At 41.2% G+C, this 18917-nt stretch overlaps 1 protein-coding gene across 3 annotated transcripts in view; it reads left to right on the top strand.

The window, feature by feature from the left end:
* BCL2L11 (BCL2 like 11) overlaps positions 1–18917 on the top strand; it is a 41879-nt gene that overhangs the window by 2561 nt on the left and 20401 nt on the right. For 2 of the 3 annotated variants that reach the window (XM_012811033.2, XM_023518844.1), the window contains exon 2: positions 210–616. In XM_012811033.2, coding sequence (XP_012666487.1) covers positions 223–616 — 394 coding nt within the window. In that variant the 5' untranslated portion in view covers positions 210–222. The remainder of the gene's footprint in view (positions 1–209; positions 617–18917) is intronic. The other variant, XM_012811035.2, reaches the window with a different exon arrangement.

The raw sequence follows: 18917 nt of genomic DNA, 5'->3' as shown, positions 1-18917 counted from the left end.
AATAGCATTGTTGTTTTAGCTGCATTTTTCACCCTTTATTTGGGAGAGTGTCAGGGAAGCATACAAGGTAGCAACTTAATTTTAAAGTATTTGAGATTAATTCCTCTAAGAATTTTTAATAGAGGAGAGGGTGAAAGGTAGCTAATTTTATTTATTCTTTGTAATTGTTTTGCCTAAGATAATAGTGTTTCTTTTGATTTTACTTGCAGAAAAAAAGACCAAATGGCAAAGCAACCTTCAGATGTAGGTTCTGAGTGTGACCGAGAAGGTGGACAATTGCAACCTGCGGAGAGACCTCCCCAGCTCAGGCCTGGGGCCCCTACCTCTCTACATACAGAGCCCCAAGGTAATCCCGAAGGCAATCCGGAAGTCGAAGGGGACCGCTGCCCCCAAGGCAGCCCTCAGGGCCCACTGGCCCCACCGGCCAGCCCTGGTCCTTTTGCTACCAGATCCCCGCTTTTCATCTTTGTAAGAAGATCCTCCCTGCTGTCTCGATCCTCCAGTGGGTATTTCTCTTTTGACACAGACAGGAGCCCAGCACCCATGAGTTGTGACAAATCAACACAAACCCCAAGTCCTCCTTGCCAGGCCTTCAACCATTATCTCAGTGCAATGGGTAAGCAATACCCGGGTAAGAGGTAGTTGGCATGTGGTTGTTTGAATATCTGTTTAAAAACTGTGTATAGTACTTAAAGCCCCCTTTTAGACTCTCGTAATTGATTTATCCCATTATTTGTTGAGAATGGAGAATGTGTCAAATAATACTGTCAAATTATCACTTCTGTAAAATGTTATTCTTTGTGGCAGCATGAATAGAGATCCAAACATTAACTTTTAGGCAGGTAGAGCTTGAATCTCAACTGCCTTCACTAAGCTCCAGCATAATATCCATGGTGTGTTATTTTAACCACTAGGCTTTACATATTAAAACCATTTTGCTTAAAAGGAATCTGGTCAGTTACAGAAGATATCTATGTAACTTAACCAAAATAATGAAGAAAGAGATGAGCCAAGTTAATCATGTTCAAAAAATGAGCCAGTTCATATAAGCAGTACCAACATAGAACCATGAAAATGGTTTGTTTTCTGCCTAAATTCCTCTTTGGGTTTATTGTGCAGAAGCTTTGGACATGGTATTTAGGAGATTACATTGTAGATTTTTATGTCAGGGATTAAAGGCAGTTCTAGGATCTGCACCAAGAGTGACAGATACTAAGTAGTTGGTGGAAGTTTAGCAAGCTGAAGAGCATTTACCCCTTGTACTTTATGGCTGCCCCTAATTGTGACTGTGAGGGCATATTGTTTCAGGGTGGCAGGTTTTCCTATACTGCAAGATAATCTAGGAATGAAGATTTTGATGCCAAATACTCTATTTCAACATTGGCAACTAATTTATATTTTTGAAAACATTGTACAAACCAAACAAACATGTACAGGTTTGATTTGACACTTGAACCTCCCACATGTGACTTTATTCATAATTCTGTTAGTGTAGGTCCATGTTGCTTTAACTGGCTGTTCCTTACTAATGGAAAAGGTTCATGTCTGGATCAGTATTTACCACAGTCACTTAAAACCATTTGTCCAGACTAGCCTGCTTTAAATAAGTGAGATAAGTAAGTTGGTAGTGTTGTTGATTAGGAAACCCGGTATAAACTATTAAAATTTAGGTCACACTTGTCTTGCCAAAAGGCTAAAAGTCATCAGACTAGATACTTGAATTCTGAAACACACTGGCAGCTCTTGCCTTTGTAAGTACTATCCAGCTCTGTCTTCATAATCCTTAGTAAGATAAAATGAGCAGGCCTGTCCCCATGTTACAGAATTGGAAAGAACCTCCAAGGGATTGGGCACACCGGAGAAACGGCAGGCAAAAGTGGTAAAAATACCAACAGCTACATGTGTTGGCTATTCATTTCTTGCCAAATTTTGGGAGATAACGTCCCTTCTTAGCTAGAAGTCTTATTGCTATTACTACTGCTCTTGAACTCATTTCAGCTATAAAAGTTGTTGGTGCTTCTAACTATTCTTCTAACCATGAAAATGGTCCTGCATATCTATGAACCTACACCATTCTTGCTTACACTAAATATGGTGGTTTATGCTATACATGCTTAAAAATCTGTGTATTTTAAGGACCCTCTAAAAGTTACTGGTTTTTTGCTATAGACCTGTATGCATCAAGTGGTATTTTAACGCATAAAAATAGTTTCCCTATTTCTAGTAATAAGGAATAGTTAGTGAGTTAGTATATTTGTTAATGTAAAGACAGGCGTGAGTGTTTTTCTTGGTGACAAATACTATTTAACAAGCTAATTATGAGATATGCACTGTTACTTGAGATAACAGATTTAGAGCTTTAAAGATCACAATCTAGATTATTAAGTGAAGTTAATGGTTAGACCTATGAAGTACAGTGATGGATGCAGATGTGTAATTTTATAGTATTAACTACATTTCATAAGATTGGTATGATAACTTAGAGTTTAATGCATGGGATTAAATGAGAAATTGTAAGGACTTTGAAGTTAGTGTACCAAGGTAAGTTTTTGGTGTTAATAAGTTATTGGAAGATTTGTTTTGGTAGAGGATGACTTGGATGGATTCAGGGGAGGGGAGAATTAGCGGCGGGGGGGGGAAGCTTAGCAAGATGTAAGTTTATTAAATGGAAGCATAAAAATTACAACTTTTGTAGTCCATAAATAACTTTTTTTCTGGCCATTCTCAGAATCTTAGTTCAGTGCCTGAAGGCCCCTAAAATATGCTGCATAGATAAGTGGTTCTCTTATCTTGATAGCCATTTTTAGTATTCCTTACTCAACCATATCCATTAAGATCTTCAATGAAGCTTTTGATAATGTATTGCAAAATACATTTTTCACAAAGAAGTCTTTATGATTGGTTTGAACCAGTAGAACACAAATGTGAGGGTTGTAAAGAAGTTCTCCTTAGCTAGGGGCTGCTTCAACCACAAAATAGTTTTCTGCTCAGCAACTTGAGGTAGAGAACAGTGTGCCTTAAGGTTTTATTCTCGCATCTTTGTTTTAATGAGAAAGGTTTTTATGTGGGATGCATAGCAATTAGGTTTTTGTACTAGAAATGTCTTTGTTTTACTTCATGTCTCTGATTTTTCTGAAGGCATGTTTAAAGAACATTATATTTATCTCTGAGGAGGTAGAGTTTTTTATACTTTTCCTCAGTTTCGCTCTCCTTGCACTCTGGGTAAGATTAACATGACAAGTGATCTCTTAGTCTGTGAATAACTGATTCTTTTAATCAGAATCACCCACATGTGTTGGTTTACCAACTGCCTTTTGGGGTGTTTTAAATACAAATTGTTTATTAAATCCAGTACAAAGTCTTATTCTGAAATATAATCAGTGCAGTTGGAAACAAGTGTTGAGAATGTCCAGGATATAGTTGGATGCTTGTTATTAATCTCTCTCTCATGTCATGTTTATAAATGTCTTAAACTTTTCACTTATTCCTTGACACATCAGAGTTCAGTTACTTGCTTTCTTGTCTCTGCCCCTTGGAGTCTTGTGGGTACTTCTCTTGTAACTGTCGGACCCCCTTTTTTGAGGAGGAGGCATGAACTCCTGCCCATCCTAGTAAGTGCCTGACAAAGGGGAGGAGCCCAGGAAATGTCCAAAGTCAGTCCAGCTCTGCCTAGTAGCCTTTTAAAGGACAGAGGGCAGGGTCTTTACTTGCTCCCTCCCTTTTTTTCCCTCAGAATCTGCCCTCTGCCCCTATTAATATTAATCTCTGAGATCCACCTGTAAAGCCTGTCACATAGGGGTGGCAAGTAAGGTCCAGCTCAACACTGCTGGCCAATAGGGAAGCCACCTGTGTGTCCGGCACTTGATGTGAGACTAGACCAAATTGAGATTTGCTATTAGTGTCAGCTCTTGATAAATTTTGAGGATTTAATACGCAAAAAAGAATGTAATATGTCTCAGTCATTTTCATAAGAATTGCATATGGAAGTGATGTTTTGCATATATGGGTTAAATATAAGTTTTTTAAATTGCAGTAAAAAAAAAAAGCAGAAAACCACCTTCACCATCCATTTCTCAGTTTGCAGCTCAGTAGTGTTGACTGCATCCCCATTATTGTACAGCCAGTCTCTAGAACCTTTGAACCTTTTCATCTTGTAAAGCTGAAACTGTACCCAGTAAACCACTCCCTACTCACCCTTTCCCCCAACACCTGACAAGCACCAGCCTACCTTCTATCTCTGAGTCGGACCACTTCAGGTACCTCCTGTAAGTAGAATCATACACTGTTTATCTCTTGGTGACTGGCTTATTTCACTTTGCACAATGTCCTCAAGGTTCATTTTATCTTGTAGCATATCAGAATTTTCTTCTTTTTGAAGACTGAACAATGTTTCAGTGTGTGTACATAGCACGTTTTGTTCACCCATTTCTCCATTAATGGATACTTGGGTTGCTTCTACCTGTTGGCTGTTGTGAGTAGTATGAACATGGATATCCAAATATCTGTTAAGAGTTTTAGCCTTGAATTGTTTGGGGTATATGTTCAGAAGTGGGGTTGCTGAATTACATGGTAATTTTGTTTTTAATTATTTGAAGAACCACTGTTGCTGTTTTTCACAGAGGTTGCCCCATTTCACATTCCCACTAACATGTGCACTAGAGTTCCAGTTACTCCAATTACTCCATGTTCCAGTTACTCACCGACACTTGGTACCTTCTGTTTTCTTTGGTGGGTTTTTTATTTCTTTTTTGATAGTAGCCACCCTAATGGATGTGATGTGATATCTCATAGGTTGATTTACCTGATAATGAGCATCTTTCATACGTTTGTTGGCCACTAAATAAAATATATTTATATTAATAATATAAAAATATTATTTTTACCTGTTTTCTTTTTGCTATAAGTGTGGCTACTAGAAAAATGTAAAATTAGGTCTGTGGCTTGTGTTCGTTTTGCCTGGACAGGCTTGCCTTGCAGACGGAAGAGCTGGAATGTGTAGTGAGGCTTCAGTAAGCAAGACCTTAACTCTTCCCACTCCGGGCCACCATTTCCGTGGAACTTACTACTTGGGTAGATTTTGTTGACTTCAGAGAGTGAAAGTGATTAACCTAATCTTATGAACATCTTAAACATTGAATGAACTTTGTGAACAGCTATCTTTTTCAGGCAAATAGGGAGTTTTGTTTTACGTCTTTAAAGTCCATGCCTTTCTGGGGTTGGAGAAGCCCATAGTGGAGGGGCTTGGTTCCTGAGTGCTAGCCTGCCGGGAGCCTCCCAATAGAGTTGCCTAGAGAAAAAAGGACAGTTTGTAGCTCCAGAATGGGAATAGCAAGTGACAAAAGAGAGAGCTATTTTTCTTCACTAGTTCCAAACAGTATTTAGTAATTATTTAGTAACAATGTCCTTCATTCCTAAAGGATATTGTCTACTATTTAGTAATTACTAGTTGTCTAGTTTGCAGTTTCATATCTTTTTAGAAAACATTTTGTTTTCAGATAATTATAAATCTACATGCATTTGTAAGAAATAATACAAAGAGATCCCAGACACTCTTTGCTAAGTTTCCCACAAGGGTAACATCTTGTGTAATGATAGTACATTGTCAGAGCCAACAAATGACTTTGCTGGAACCCATCTACCTTCTTCAGATTTTATCTGCACTCTGTTCTGGGTGTCTGTGAGTGTGTGTTTACTTCAGTGCAATTTTACAAAATGTCTAGAATCGTGTGGCCTCCATCCCAGCACACAGAGCAGCTCCATCACAAGCAGTTCTCATGATACCTCTTAGTAGCCACAGTCACCTCCCTTCCTTTTCGTAACTGCTAGTCTGATCTTTGTACTTGTACTTTGGTCATTTCAAGTATGCTATATAAATAGAATCGTACCACATGTAACCTTTTGAGAGTGGCTTTTTTCACGTAGCATAATTCCCTTGAGAACTACCTGAGCTGTGTGTGTCCCTAGTTCTTTGTTGCTGAGTAGTATTCCTTCCATAGTATGGATTCACCACAATTTGCTTAACCATTCACCTGTTGAAAGCCATTGGGCTATTTGCAGGTTCTGGTAGAGCCCTGGCATAGTTGGTACTCAGGGAATATTGATGGTATTGTATTTTTACTTTCAATTCCACATGGTTACTTGTAGTGTATAGGAAATACAATAGTTTTTTGCGTGTAGATCTTGTATCCTGTAGCCTTGCAAAACTCAGTGATTGGTAGGAGTTTGTAGATTTCTTGGGAGACATATGTAGTGGTGTAATCTGCAGGTAGGGACAGTTTTATTTCTTTCTTCCCAGTCCATTTATATTTTTTTCTTGCTCTCTTGCACCTGCTAGAGTGTCTGGTAATTAATGTTGATGAAAGTGATGAGAGCAGACATCCTTGTTCCCAGCTTAGGGTTGGTTAGCTTTCTGACTTTAACCATTCATGACAGATAATGTTAACCATAAATATTTTATAGATACTTTTTAAAATCACAAGGAACTTTTATCTTTATTCAGTACGTGTTACGTTGAGTTTTTATCATAAACGGCAAGAATATCAGATTTTATAAAACGTTGATTATGTATCACTTGATACGATCACATTTTACTTATAAGGTTAGTTTGTTGATGCAATGTAAATCCTACTTGGGCAGGATGTATAACTCTTTTCAAACACTACTGCATTGAATTTGTTATTTTGTTGAGAGTATTTGTCTCAAAGTTCTTGATCTTTCCTATCCTTTTAGGACTGCCTGATTTTTTTTTTTTTTCTTTTTTGAGACAGAGCCTCAAGCTGTCCCCCTGGGTAGAGTGCTGTGGCCTTACAGCTCACAGCAACCTCCAAATCCTGGGCTCAAGCGAGTCTCCTGCCTCACCCTCCCAAGTAGCTGGGACCACAGGCGCCCGCCACAACTCCCAGCTATTTTTTGGTTGCATCCGTCATTGTTTTGGCGGGTCTGGGCTAGGGATTCGAACCCGCCACCTTAGGTGTACGTGGCTGACGCTTTAGCCGGTTGAGCTATAGGTGCCGAGCCAGGACTGCCTGATTTTTATATCAGAGTCTTAATAGTAAGTTAAGAAGGGTTCTCTTTTCTGTTTTCTAGAAGAGATTGTATAAAATCGGTATTTATTCTCCTCTCAATGTTTGTAGAATTCTCTAGTGAAACCATCCAAGCTGGGAGATTTCTTTTTTGGGTGTTTTTAGATTACAAATTAAATTTTTTTTAGTGTTTGTAGGACTGTTCAATTGTTTATTTCATCCTGGTTGAATTTTGGTAGATGGTTGAATTTATGAGTATAAAAAGAGTTCATAATACTCCTTTATTATCCTGGTTCATTTCTGATAATGGGAATTTCTATCTTCTTTTTTATCTTGATGTTTTATTGATTTTTTTTAAAAGCTTTTTGTCCCGATGATTTTTTTTCTATTTTCCTATTCTCAATTGTATTCATTATTTCTTCTGCTTGCTTTCTGTTTATTAGGTTCTTTCCCCTATTTTTTTGAGATAGGAACTTGGAATAGTGTTTTAAGACCTTTCTTTTCTAATGTGACTATTTATTGCTGCATATTACTTTTCTACCATTGCTTTAGCTGCATCTCACGGTGTTTTGGTGTATTGTACTTCTGTTTTCATTGAGTTCTTTTTTGTTTGTTTTAATGTTCTTTGAGATGTCCTCTTTCGACCCTAGGTTATTTATTAGTGTGCTTTTTTTATTTCCAAGTGTGTGGAGATTGCCCTGTGTTGTGTCTGTTACTGTTTTCTTGTTTGATTCTATTGTGGTCAGAGAACATACTGTATATGAGGTGAGTTACTTTAAATTTGTTGAGGCTTGTTTTATAGCTCAGGATATGGCCTGTTTTGGTGAATTATCCATGGGTACTTGTAAAAGGATCTGTATTCTGCAGCTGTTGGGTAGGGTGTTCATTACGGAGACATCATTCAGATTTTTTTTTTTTTTTTGAGACAGAGCCTCAAGCTGCTATCCCCCCTGGGTGGAGTGCTGTGGCATCACAGCTCACAGCAACCTCCAACTCCTGGGCTCAAGCGAGTCTCCTGCCTCAACCTCCCAAGTAGCTGGGACCACAGGCACCTGCCACAACACCTGGCTACTTTTGGGTTGCAGCTGTCATTGTTATTTGGTGGGCCCAGGCTGGATTCGAACCCGCCACCTTAGGTGTATGTGGCTGGTGCTTTAGCCACTTGAGCCACAGGCGCCAAGCCCATCATTCAGATCTTACTGGTTGATTATGTTTTTCACTTTACCGGCTTGCTGGTTTTTTTGTCCTCCCGTTCTGTCAGTTGCTGAGTGTGGTGGTTAAGTCTCCAGCTACCATGGTGAATTTGTCCATTTCTCCTTTTAGTTCTATCAGATTTTGCTTCATGTATTTTGAGGTGCTGCTGTGTGCTGTTTACACATTTAGAATCATGTCTGCTTATTAGCGTAATCCTTTTATCACTGCTGTAAAGTCCACTTTATGGGATATTAATGTAGACATACCTGTCTTTTAAAAATTTAACATATTGGCTCAGCTCCTGTGGCTCAAGCAGCTAAGGCGCCAGCCACATACACCTGAGCTGGCCGGTTCGAATCCAGCCCAGGTCTGCCAAACAATGACAGCTGCAACCAAAAAATAGCCAGGCATTGTGGCAGGGGCCTGTAGTCCCAGCTACTTGGGAGGAGGAGGCAGGAGAATCGCCTAAGCCCAAGAGTTGGAGGTTGCTGTGAGCTGTGATGCTACAGCACTCTACCCAGGGCGACAACTTGAGACTCTGTCTCAAAAAACAAAACAGAACAAAAAGTTTAATATATTAATGTTTATATGGTATAAGTTTTTCTGTTTTTTCACTTTCTACATATATTGTTTTGGGGAGTAAAAGTTTTTGTGGCTAGCCTATCTTAAGATAAAGTTGTTTGATCTACTCTGCCAAATCTGTCTTTTAAGTGGTGTATTTAGACCATTTACATTTAAGGTAATTATGGAAGTGTCCCTTTTTATTGTTTTCTGTTTCTTGTTTCTCTTTTCTTTGAGTTTTTTGAACATTTCTTAGGATTCCATTTTATTTTTAGTGGTTTTTAATATATTGCTCTGTCTTGTTTTCTTGGTGGTGGTTCTAGCTATTATAGTGTATGTGCAATGAATGTGTTAAAAATCTGCCAGTGTTCGTGGTAACAATTCTTTGTGACTTCAGCTGCAGTGTAGACGCTTTTACCTACTTTAGGTTCTTTTACCTGTCGCACTTTTCAAATATAATTGTCTTAAGTATTTCCTCAGTATATGTTGGCATTACAATTTTTGCTTTAGCCATGAAATATGATTTAGGAAAACTGTAAGAAGAAATCTTTACTCCCGTTTTTTCCCATCCCGGCGTTCTTCCCTCTATGAAGTTCTGAGTTTTCTTCTGTTCCTTTCTGTTTAGAGAACACCCTTGGTCCTTTAGTGATAGCTCTGTTAGCAACAGATCCTCTTAGCTCTCCTCCTGAGAATGTCATCATCTCCCCTTCCTTCCTAAAGGATATCTTCACTCAGGACAGAGTTCTTGTTGACAGTTTCTTTAAGTACATGACAAACATGCCCTTCTTTCTGGCCTCGGGGGTTTCAGATGAGAAATCTGCTGTCCTTTGAATTGGGGTTCTCAAGTAGGTGGTGTCTCGTTTCTGTGTGGCTGCTTTCAAGATTTTTTATTAGTTTTCAGAAGTTTAATTGTGACATGTCTCACCATAAATTTCTTTGGGTTTATCTCGTGGGGGTTTGCTTGGCTTCTTGAATCTGTAGTTGCAGGGCTAGGTTTGGGAAGTTTTTAGCCATTTTGTCTTTGAAGTCTTTCCCAATCCCTTCCACTCTCACTCTTTTGGAACTTGGATGATAAGAATGTTAGTACTTTTGTGTTCTTGAGACTGTTCATTTTTTCCGCTGTCTTGTTTTTTCTCTAGATTGAATTCTGTTTATCTGGCTTCATAGTCACTGATTCTATCCTGTGTCATTTCCACTCTCTTGTCAATCCCATAGTGAGTTTTCAAAATTATGTTTAATTGTATTTTTCAATTCTAAGATTTCTGCCTGCTCCTGCCTGCTAGGTGAGTGGAAGTTCAGCCTAGATGATACTATCCTGGCAAAAGTGAGGCGGCCCCAGCACACTGCTTCACTGTGTTCACTGTGTCTGATTCGGGATGTGGGCTCAGCTCCCTTGGCCTCTGCTGATAACTAGAAGGGGAAAACAGCGTAGGGCCACCTCACACCTCCTTGTTGCTGCAGGATAGAGGGGAATACTCGGCTTCTTCTCCCCCTTGACACCAGGAAAGGGGTGGCAGCATGCCATCTAGCTCCACCTCCTGCCACCTGGTTTCTCCCTCTTTGATGTTAGGTGGGGGAGTTTTCCTTCATTTTCCTTAATGCCAGTTAGGGCGCAGAGACTCAGTACCCACTGGGTGCTCATTGACACTCAAGGCTGGGGTAGGGAGAGCCATTGGGCCCCTGAGCCCGGTACTGCCTTACTCAGGGTGCCGTATGGTGTGGTGAGTAGTGTCAGCTCACCCCACCTTGTACCTTCTCCTTGCTGTTTAGTGGAAGTGGAGGCTTGACTCACTGCTACTCCCCACTAATGCTGCCCTAGAAAGGAAATTTGAGCATCGGCTGCCTCTGTAGGGAAGGAATATTAGACAGTTGCCCACACAGTCCCACAGACACTGCTCAGGCAGGTCTGTAGCATGACCTCAGTCCACCCCTGCCAGGGAGCGTGGCCTGCTGACACCATCTGCTGGTGGAATCAGCCCCTCCCATCAGCTCCCCACTGTGCCACGCTGAAACTGGGGTGGGTGCCGGGGTGTTGTGGTTTTTCCCGTGGCTGTTTGGCTGGAGTAGAGCATTGTCATTGGTTTTCTGTCCTTAGCATTGTCATTGGTTTTCTGTTTTACCCTCTCCCAAGATTTCTTCCAGTCCTTGGTTAGGAAGAACAGGCTGTCTTTGCAGTTTTTTCTCTCTTGTGCCTGCCAGAGACTCCCAGTTGGAGGCTTTCCACTGCTCTGTCCTGGATGTATGGAAGACGAGAAAATCAGAAAACTGACCACCCATCATCCCTCGAGTCCTGAGCTCCCAGCCCATCTTCTTTCCTCTTTTCAGTTTTCCTGTTGCTTCTGTCCGTTGTTTTTAATTGTGAAGAATGGGGTTCTCCATCAGTGGAATTAGAGGTCCCATATCTTCCTTTAAGTATTTTTGATTGATATTTATCTCAGTCCATATAGGCTGCTGTAACAGAGCCCAGTAAACTGGGTGGCTTACAGACACATATTTCTTACAGTTGTGGAGCAAGAAACCCAAGACCAAGGCAGACTCAGTGTGCAGTGAGGGCCAAACTTCTAGTTCATAGACCAGTGCGCCCTCAAGAGTGAGTGGTTTCTCTTTTCTCTGAGGTCTCTTTTGTGAAAGCGCTGATCCCATCCAATCCCATTCTGTCTCCTAATACCATCACCTTGAGGGCTAGGTTTCAAAGTAGGAATTTGTTGGGGGGGATGTGAACATTGAGATCATAGTAATGATTGGCTCTGTCTACAAAGATAACTGAAATTTCAGAATCAACATTGTCACACACACACACACTTTTTATTTTTTTTTTTTGCAGTTTTTGGCTGGGGCTGGGTTTGAACCCGCCATCTCCAGCATATGGGGCCGGTGCCCTAATCCTTTGAGCCACAGGTGCTGCCACCCCATTATATTTTTATTGTGTATGGAATAATGGACTTTAATGTTGGGAAGAGAGCTAGCCATAATCCAGTCTACTTTCTTTGGGTAATAGCTGCAGTATCTCTTGTTAGAGCCGTGTTGTATGTGTGACTATAGGGTGTGCTCCGTGCTGTTTTTAGACATCCTTCCTGAAAATGTATGGGTAATTCAAGTCTGATTTTACACATCTTAGGGGACTTCTTATTAAAGCTGCAAGTCCTGGGAGTTCTAGATAATTTGACTATAAGGCAGGAAAAAAGCAATCAATCTGACTACATCTATATTTAGGATCTTGCGGTGGAAAGTTCAGGCACTGGCACTTGCCAGTCAGACACTGGACGGTCTGATGCCTTGCTGCTTGACCTGCCTTAAGGCCATCAACTGGAAGCAAATGCCTAGTCTCATCTGTGGTCTGTGGTTATCCCACCTGTGCTGGGACAGGCTCCCTGTGGACCACTGTCTCTCAGTACCCCTGTTTCTCCCATACCGGAATGAAGTTGTCTTCATTACTCCTCTGTTAGGCGAGCCTCAATCTCTTCACCCATCTCTCATGTGATGGTTTTTCTGGTCTGTTCCACCTTCTGGTCAGCCAAGCCATGTGGTGGGACATGGGCCATCAGAATGCTTTCCTCCTCTGTGCATGTCTCATTACATTGTTGACACAAGGCAGACTTCTGTCCTTTGAGACCTTGTGGACTGGTCCAAGGCCAGACTATATAATCTCTGTGCACATAGAGATTATCCACATATCCTCAGACCCTGCTCATTCAAAAGAAAGACCTGACATTCCCTTCTTTTGCAGGAAATGCTAGCCTAAGTGTATAACAAGGGAGTTCATCGCAGCATTAATTATACCGGCCAAAAAACTATCAGCAGTCCTAATGAAATGGGAGAATCTCTAAATGATTATGCATCCTTTTGACAGACTGAAGTGTTCTCTTCCTTATGGTGTTAAAAGACTAATGGCATGGGGAAATGCTTCTGGCCTAATGTCGTTAAAAAAGGATGCAAAATTGTTGATGATAGCCTAATTTGGTATTGGAGACGGTTATAGATATAACAGTAAGATAAGGAGAATGTATCAGACTGTTAATAGAGGATATTGTTGTATTCAGAATACAGGCAGTCTTTTCTGTATGGTTTTCTATATCTGCAAAATTATAGCTAGTATTTATAATTAGGACAAAATAAATAACAAACAGTGCACATTCTTCTTTTAGTTTTAATCCTTGTTTTTGGCATATCCAACAGCCTCCCATGGACAAGTGTGTCTTGTTTGTATGACTCAGTATTAACTGTCACATCCTTTGTGTTGGGTAAAGATTTTGTCCAAGTGAGATCAAGATTTTGGCCCATCAGCCTATCACCTGAAGTACTCCAGATGGACTTAACATTCCCTAATTTTACTCTTTGGGAGGTCTGCTTTTATTTTAGCAAAGTGAGCATTTTGGAACATCCATCAAGTGGGATCACTGGGGAATTTGGTTCCTGCAGGCTGCCCATCTGCCTAGAGCAGGGTATTGGTGGGATCCTGGCTGTTCTCTGTCCACTGAGGGACCGGGGGGAGCTATGAGTCTGTCTGAGCCTCACTTAACCCATCGAGTGAGGACCACAGTGCTCACCTCTGAGGGTGGTGGGAGTTAGTAAATAAGCTAATAGAAAATGTCTGGTAGCAGCATGATTCATGATCTCTCCTTGCTCCTCCGTGAGCATCACAGCCCTGAGGTCAGCAGGCATGGCTATAATGAAGTGTTCTCTCCTGTTCCATGGAAAGGAACAGTATTTCAGGAGTATAGAAAACTCCTGGGGATGTAAGTTCATATGTAAATGTTAGTAGAATTCTCATTTGTGAGGTCCCAGAACAAACAAGCAAAAAAGAAGACAGTCTTTTCTAGAAACTAGCCAGGTGGGGAGGTCTGAATTACTCCTAACCTACTGGTGAACCTGAACATCATCCTGAGAAGAACCCTAGCTTCATTGACCAATCTTTGGACCATGCAGAGACATCTGGAAACCCCCATCCTGCCTGGCTCTGTCTGCACTGGGGCTGAATTGGGGGCACCTGTTGGAGATGGCCCATTTATTTGGCAGAAAGTTGATTATAGTTCAACATGTGTTTTTGAGGAAAGGTCTTGAGACATGGACTGAACTACGGTTTTCTGCAATCCAAAGTTATGTTAATTTTTCCCCAAATAAGGGGCATATTGGTTGCTCATTGATCTCACATTAGGAATGCCCATCATGTGAATAAAGCTGCTTTCCTCCACTTTTTAAAACTGCCTCCCCCTGCCCCCATTCCCTGGGGGTAATTAAATAACATAGACCATTAGCCATCATTTATTTAGCTTCTGGTATTTCTGAGTGAGTGAGTTGTGGATCCTTTTTCTTAGTAACTAAGGTGGCTGAGGTCAACAATCAGTATAAACAGTATTTACATGGTGGACAAGCTTACCCCGCTGTGTAAGAGGCCATGTCTTCAAGATTTTAACTGTTTGCTTAGAATGACTTGGCATCCCCAGTGTCCTCTGGGAAACTTGAATTCCCTTCGTCAGTCTCTGTTCTCTGCCCTGGACTCCATCTACTTGGTTCACAAATAGAGTTGTGGTTTGCCACAGCAGCAATGATGAGAATGAGCCCTGAGATAGGGCTGCTGGCAGCAGGCATCTTCTTTTCATGCCTTCATGCATGGCCCAGGAGGACAGGACAGAGGGACGAGGAACATCTCCCTCCTTCAGTCACATGTCTGTGCTTGTAGCCGACCTGCCAGTGGATCTCAAGGATTGCGTCTACAAACCTGAAGTTAGGGGCTTTATGTCATTTGCAGAGTGAGGAAGTAGACCTTGAATGTTTGTACATGGGTCTGGGCCATGTCGAGTGTTGCAGCCTGAGCTTGAACTTGGGTCTTTGGCACTGGCACCCTGCCCTCTGCACAGTATGTAATGTTGGGTTTAGTTTGGCTTTGTTAGTCTTCCCTAGTAGTGAAAATGGTTTTGAAGCTAAAATTAAAAAAAAAAAAAGAAAGAAAACCAAACAAAAAACCAGAAATGACTATTTCAGTCCAATAGGTTATATGTATTAAATTGAAACAGGTTCATTATCATGATTCTCAACTATTTAAATTGCCTTGGAGCCTCCCCCTACCCAGTGTGATATGTTCCTGGGCCAGAGAGTGCTTCTCATTCCAGTTCCTAAAACATGATAACATAAGCAATTCAGAGATGACTTAATGATGAATTGAGACTTCTTTAAAGAAGCCAGTTGAAGCGGAAGGGGCTGTTTTCTCTTAGGAGCGTATGTGTGATTGTGTATGAGGTGAGTGAAGCTTGACAACTTTCTTTTATTAAGTGAGTTATTTTCTGTAGGATAATTGTGCAGGAGAAAAGACAAAAAGTTTCTTTTCCTTATAGATTTGTCTGCTTGGGAAATGTCCCTTGGCAAATTTCTTAACACAAAGTTATCTAGAAATGAGTTGAGGATATATACAATGTTAATAGTTGTATATGTGAATTTAGACTTAATTTTTACTTACACGTGAGCATACATTCTGCCAGATTAGTCAAAACAATGCACCAACTTAGGAAAATAGTTTGGTGTATAGCAGGATTGCAAATATTTGTTGCTTTAAAAGGAATCTAAGTGATATTAACATAATAGTATGTGAGTGCCAGCAGGCCTCTCTTTTTGCTTGGATTTTGGCAGTATGCTCCTTGGAAGCTCAGCACTACCTGTGTTTTCTCTGTAAAGAAAGCCTGGCATATGCAGTGCACTGTGCTGACCAACCTTTATGTTCTCTATGAAGTGTGACAGTGGAAAGTTCCAACAGGTGACACATTACGTCTAGATCCTTCTGTTGACTGTTGTTACAGCCCTGGGGCAAGTCCCTCAGCCTGGCCGGGGACCACTGTCCTGGCGTGGAATATGAGGATGTTGTGGCCACCCGTTTGGTAGTGGTTAGAGCATTTAGGGGAAGTTTTGGGGCTGGAGAGCAGCCTGCATTGTGTGAGATCAACCCCAGTGTCATCTGTGTCACACAGTGTGTTTCCCAGTACAGGGACAGGCAACCCATTTCCCCGCCTATACAGAGTAGTGAGGCAGCAGGGCTGGGCCAGCAGCCGTGTCTGCCCTGGAGAGGTAAGGAGGAGGAAGAGTGCGTGAGCCTAAACAGATGCAAGCCCCTTTAAGCCACAGACCAGACAGACTTTCAGCACAAAATTCTGTATATTTTAAACTCCTACTTGAGCTAGGTGATTCTGCCTTTTCTTTTTTTCCTTCTGTGACAAAAGAAGTCTACCTAGGTGGTGAAACATGGCACAGTTTATTTATCTAACATTTTCATGATTTACAGACCAGGCCACTGATTCTCCCTTGCAATTGCCCATTGTATGGGGGTTCATGGAAGTTTGGGGCCAGCAAAAGCTGATCGGTGGATGAAGGAGCTTGGGCTCAAACCATCCTTCTGGCCCAGCTCTCCATTGTACCATGAAGATTCTCTACTAACTTGAGCCTTCCAGTTTCTTTTTTTCTTTTTTTTTGCAGTTTTTGGCCAGGGCTGGGTTTGGAACCCCTCACCTCTGGCGTATGGGGTCGGCACCCTACTCTTGAGCCACAGGCACTGCCCCCAGTTTCTTATTTTTAAAGCTGTGTTTAATTCTTACTACCTTTCTTTTTATTGTTGTGGGGCTTGCTTGTGTTTGCCCATCTCCCTTAGTGGTGGGGGATCTGCTTTTAGCATAAATGTACCTAATGTGCTTGCTTGGGAGACAAGGATTTTCCAGGGAGCAGTCAAATAGCCCAACTGGGACAGACAGAGGTTTTTAACGAGAAATATTTGAGCTGTTAAACGTCCAAACACAACAATGACATCTTTGTAATTATGTAAAATAGTGTCTGGAATCAAGTGAAACGTCTTTCCTTTTATACAAAATGGGATAAAAAGAGGCAGCTGCCTTTTGTGGATTTGTTTTTAGTGAGACGTTTTCATTGTATTTCATCCTGACGGTATGTTCTTTACGGTATGTTCTCAGTCATTATGTATCTGTGTCAAGTGAGTCCTCCACTTCGTACGTAGCCATTATGAATTGCAACTGTGTAAATAAAATCGATAGGCTTTTCCCGTGTTTTACTTTGAAAACCATTCAAGGTGTAGGTTTTTAGGATTCTGTTCTTGCTCATGTTTTTGACTCGTGTCTTGGTCTTTCCTGTCGTTGAGATGAAAACACAGTAATGTTTGGGACCTTCATGTGAATTTAGGAGCCAAGATGTTTGTCACCTGTTTCCTGCTGCCAGTGCTAAATATCATAGAGGAAGCCACACTTACTCTGTAGTCAAATTTTTATATTTGTAGTTTAAATTCTCATCTCTCCCCTCCCACCACCAACACTACCACGAAGATCTGATTTTTGGCAAGAGACAACTTACGGTTACCCAAAGCTAGCAACTTCAAGTTTTTATACACTTTGTCTAAGGAATGGTCAGGTCTTAAGTAAATTAACATGTATAGAGTTGTGTATTTACTTTTCAAAGGCCTCTAAAAAAGCATCTCTTTTCATAGTTTGGATGAAGTAAATGGCGGAGCTGCTTACACTGTCAGAAGGGATATGAGGCTTATGTCTTTTCCTTAAGCATGTTCAGAGATGGTCTTTATTTTTTTGGCCTTAGTTTTAGAGTTTTCGTTTTTCAAAATAAGATGTCATAGATTCTATGATCCTCTGACAAGGAATCTAAGTCTACAGAAATAGAGGTGGACTGTGCCAGAGACGTAGTGGGTCACTCGAGGAGAAGTAGTATCCCATGTCCTGCCCTGGCCAGACTGAATGAAGACCACTGCCACATGCTATTTAGAGCAGCAATTTCAGTAGCACAGCTAGGGGACCAGGGTAGTGACAGAGGGGCTTCCCAGAGCATATCATACAAGGCACATGGAAACTGGTTTAGGACCAGGTTTGGAGCCTGTGGTATAGTAGATTCTTAGACAAAAAGAGGGGTGATGATTGAGAGGGATCATAGAGTGTCTTTGTAGTTCCAGGGGCAGAATCGAGATTAGGTAGGGGTTAGAAGGGAACATTTCAGTTCCCTGCAAGGAGTGACTTTGTAGCGCCATGTCCTTGAGTATGGATCAAGTGCCTTAGGAAATACTTGCCTGCCCCAGGAAGAAGACACGGGGCCAAGAGTCACAGAGGGCTCCCGCCTGGCGCAAGGTGGTGGGCTTCTGCTGTGACTCAGCTGGGGATGTCCTTGGATACAGGGATCACAGCTCAGGGTCAGGGTCTGCTTCTGGCTATGTCCCTGGCTTCTAATAAATGTGTTAATATGTGGGTTGGAGACAACTCAGGTGACACGGATAATTAGGTCTTCTGATGTTGAAAAAGAAATGAGTTAAAAGGCATGGCACATGAATCTCAATGTTTAGGTTTGTACTTTATTCTAAGAAACAGATAACAGTGAAAGTGGGGAAGTCTCGTGAACGCTAGTTTCCAGACTTCTGTCCAAGTTCACAGCCTTGGGTTTACTGGCAGTTTCCAAACGGACAGGCTGGAAGTTGATGAAAGCAGCTTGTTTTGACCTTCTAACTCATAACCACATAAAGGGAATAAGTAGTACACATTGAAAGAGTAAGTATAAAAACACTGGCTTCATCTCATAAACTTTATTATTGGTGGTATTTTATCCTAACAGCTGTTTTTAAGCGCTGTCTTAAGTTCATGTGACTGCCCAGGCTTAACACAAATGTGTGCCGGGGAAAAACAGATTGAGGAAACTCTTGATTACTAACGTTTTATTTTCTTTCTAATAGCTTTCATTGTCATCCAGTGGCTCAGTGCAGTTGATAGAGGATGTGCCAAGAAATAAAATAATACAAGTGAGAAAGTTGTAGAAGTTGTGTGTGTGTGTGTGTGTGTGTGTGTGTGATTGGTTTCTGGCTCATTTTATTTCTGAGAAACATCAGAGTTGAAGATTTCCAACAGGTGATGCTGCAGGCATTTAACTTGGCTGTGAAGCAGTTACTCTCCTTTGCCTTATGGCTAGCTGGGAATAAAGATAGCTTGATCACTCGGGTGGCTTGCATAAGGAATCTTAGCAGGCTGGCCTGATAGTTCTCTTCCTCTTGTAAGCTGTGGATAACTCTCAAATAAGAAAAATATTTTTGAAAAAAAATTTTTTAAAAGCAAGGGGATTGTTAAGTTGCATAAACATCTCAGGATTTTTATTTCTTGC

The sequence above is a fragment of the Otolemur garnettii genome, unplaced genomic scaffold, assembly GCF_000181295.1.
Source record: "Otolemur garnettii isolate 467f Iridium unplaced genomic scaffold, OtoGar3 scaffold00148, whole genome shotgun sequence".
Taxonomy (NCBI): Eukaryota; Metazoa; Chordata; class Mammalia; order Primates; family Galagidae; genus Otolemur; species Otolemur garnettii.
Note: the sequence above shows the minus strand (reverse complement) of the source record. Positions and strands in the feature narration are given on the sequence as shown.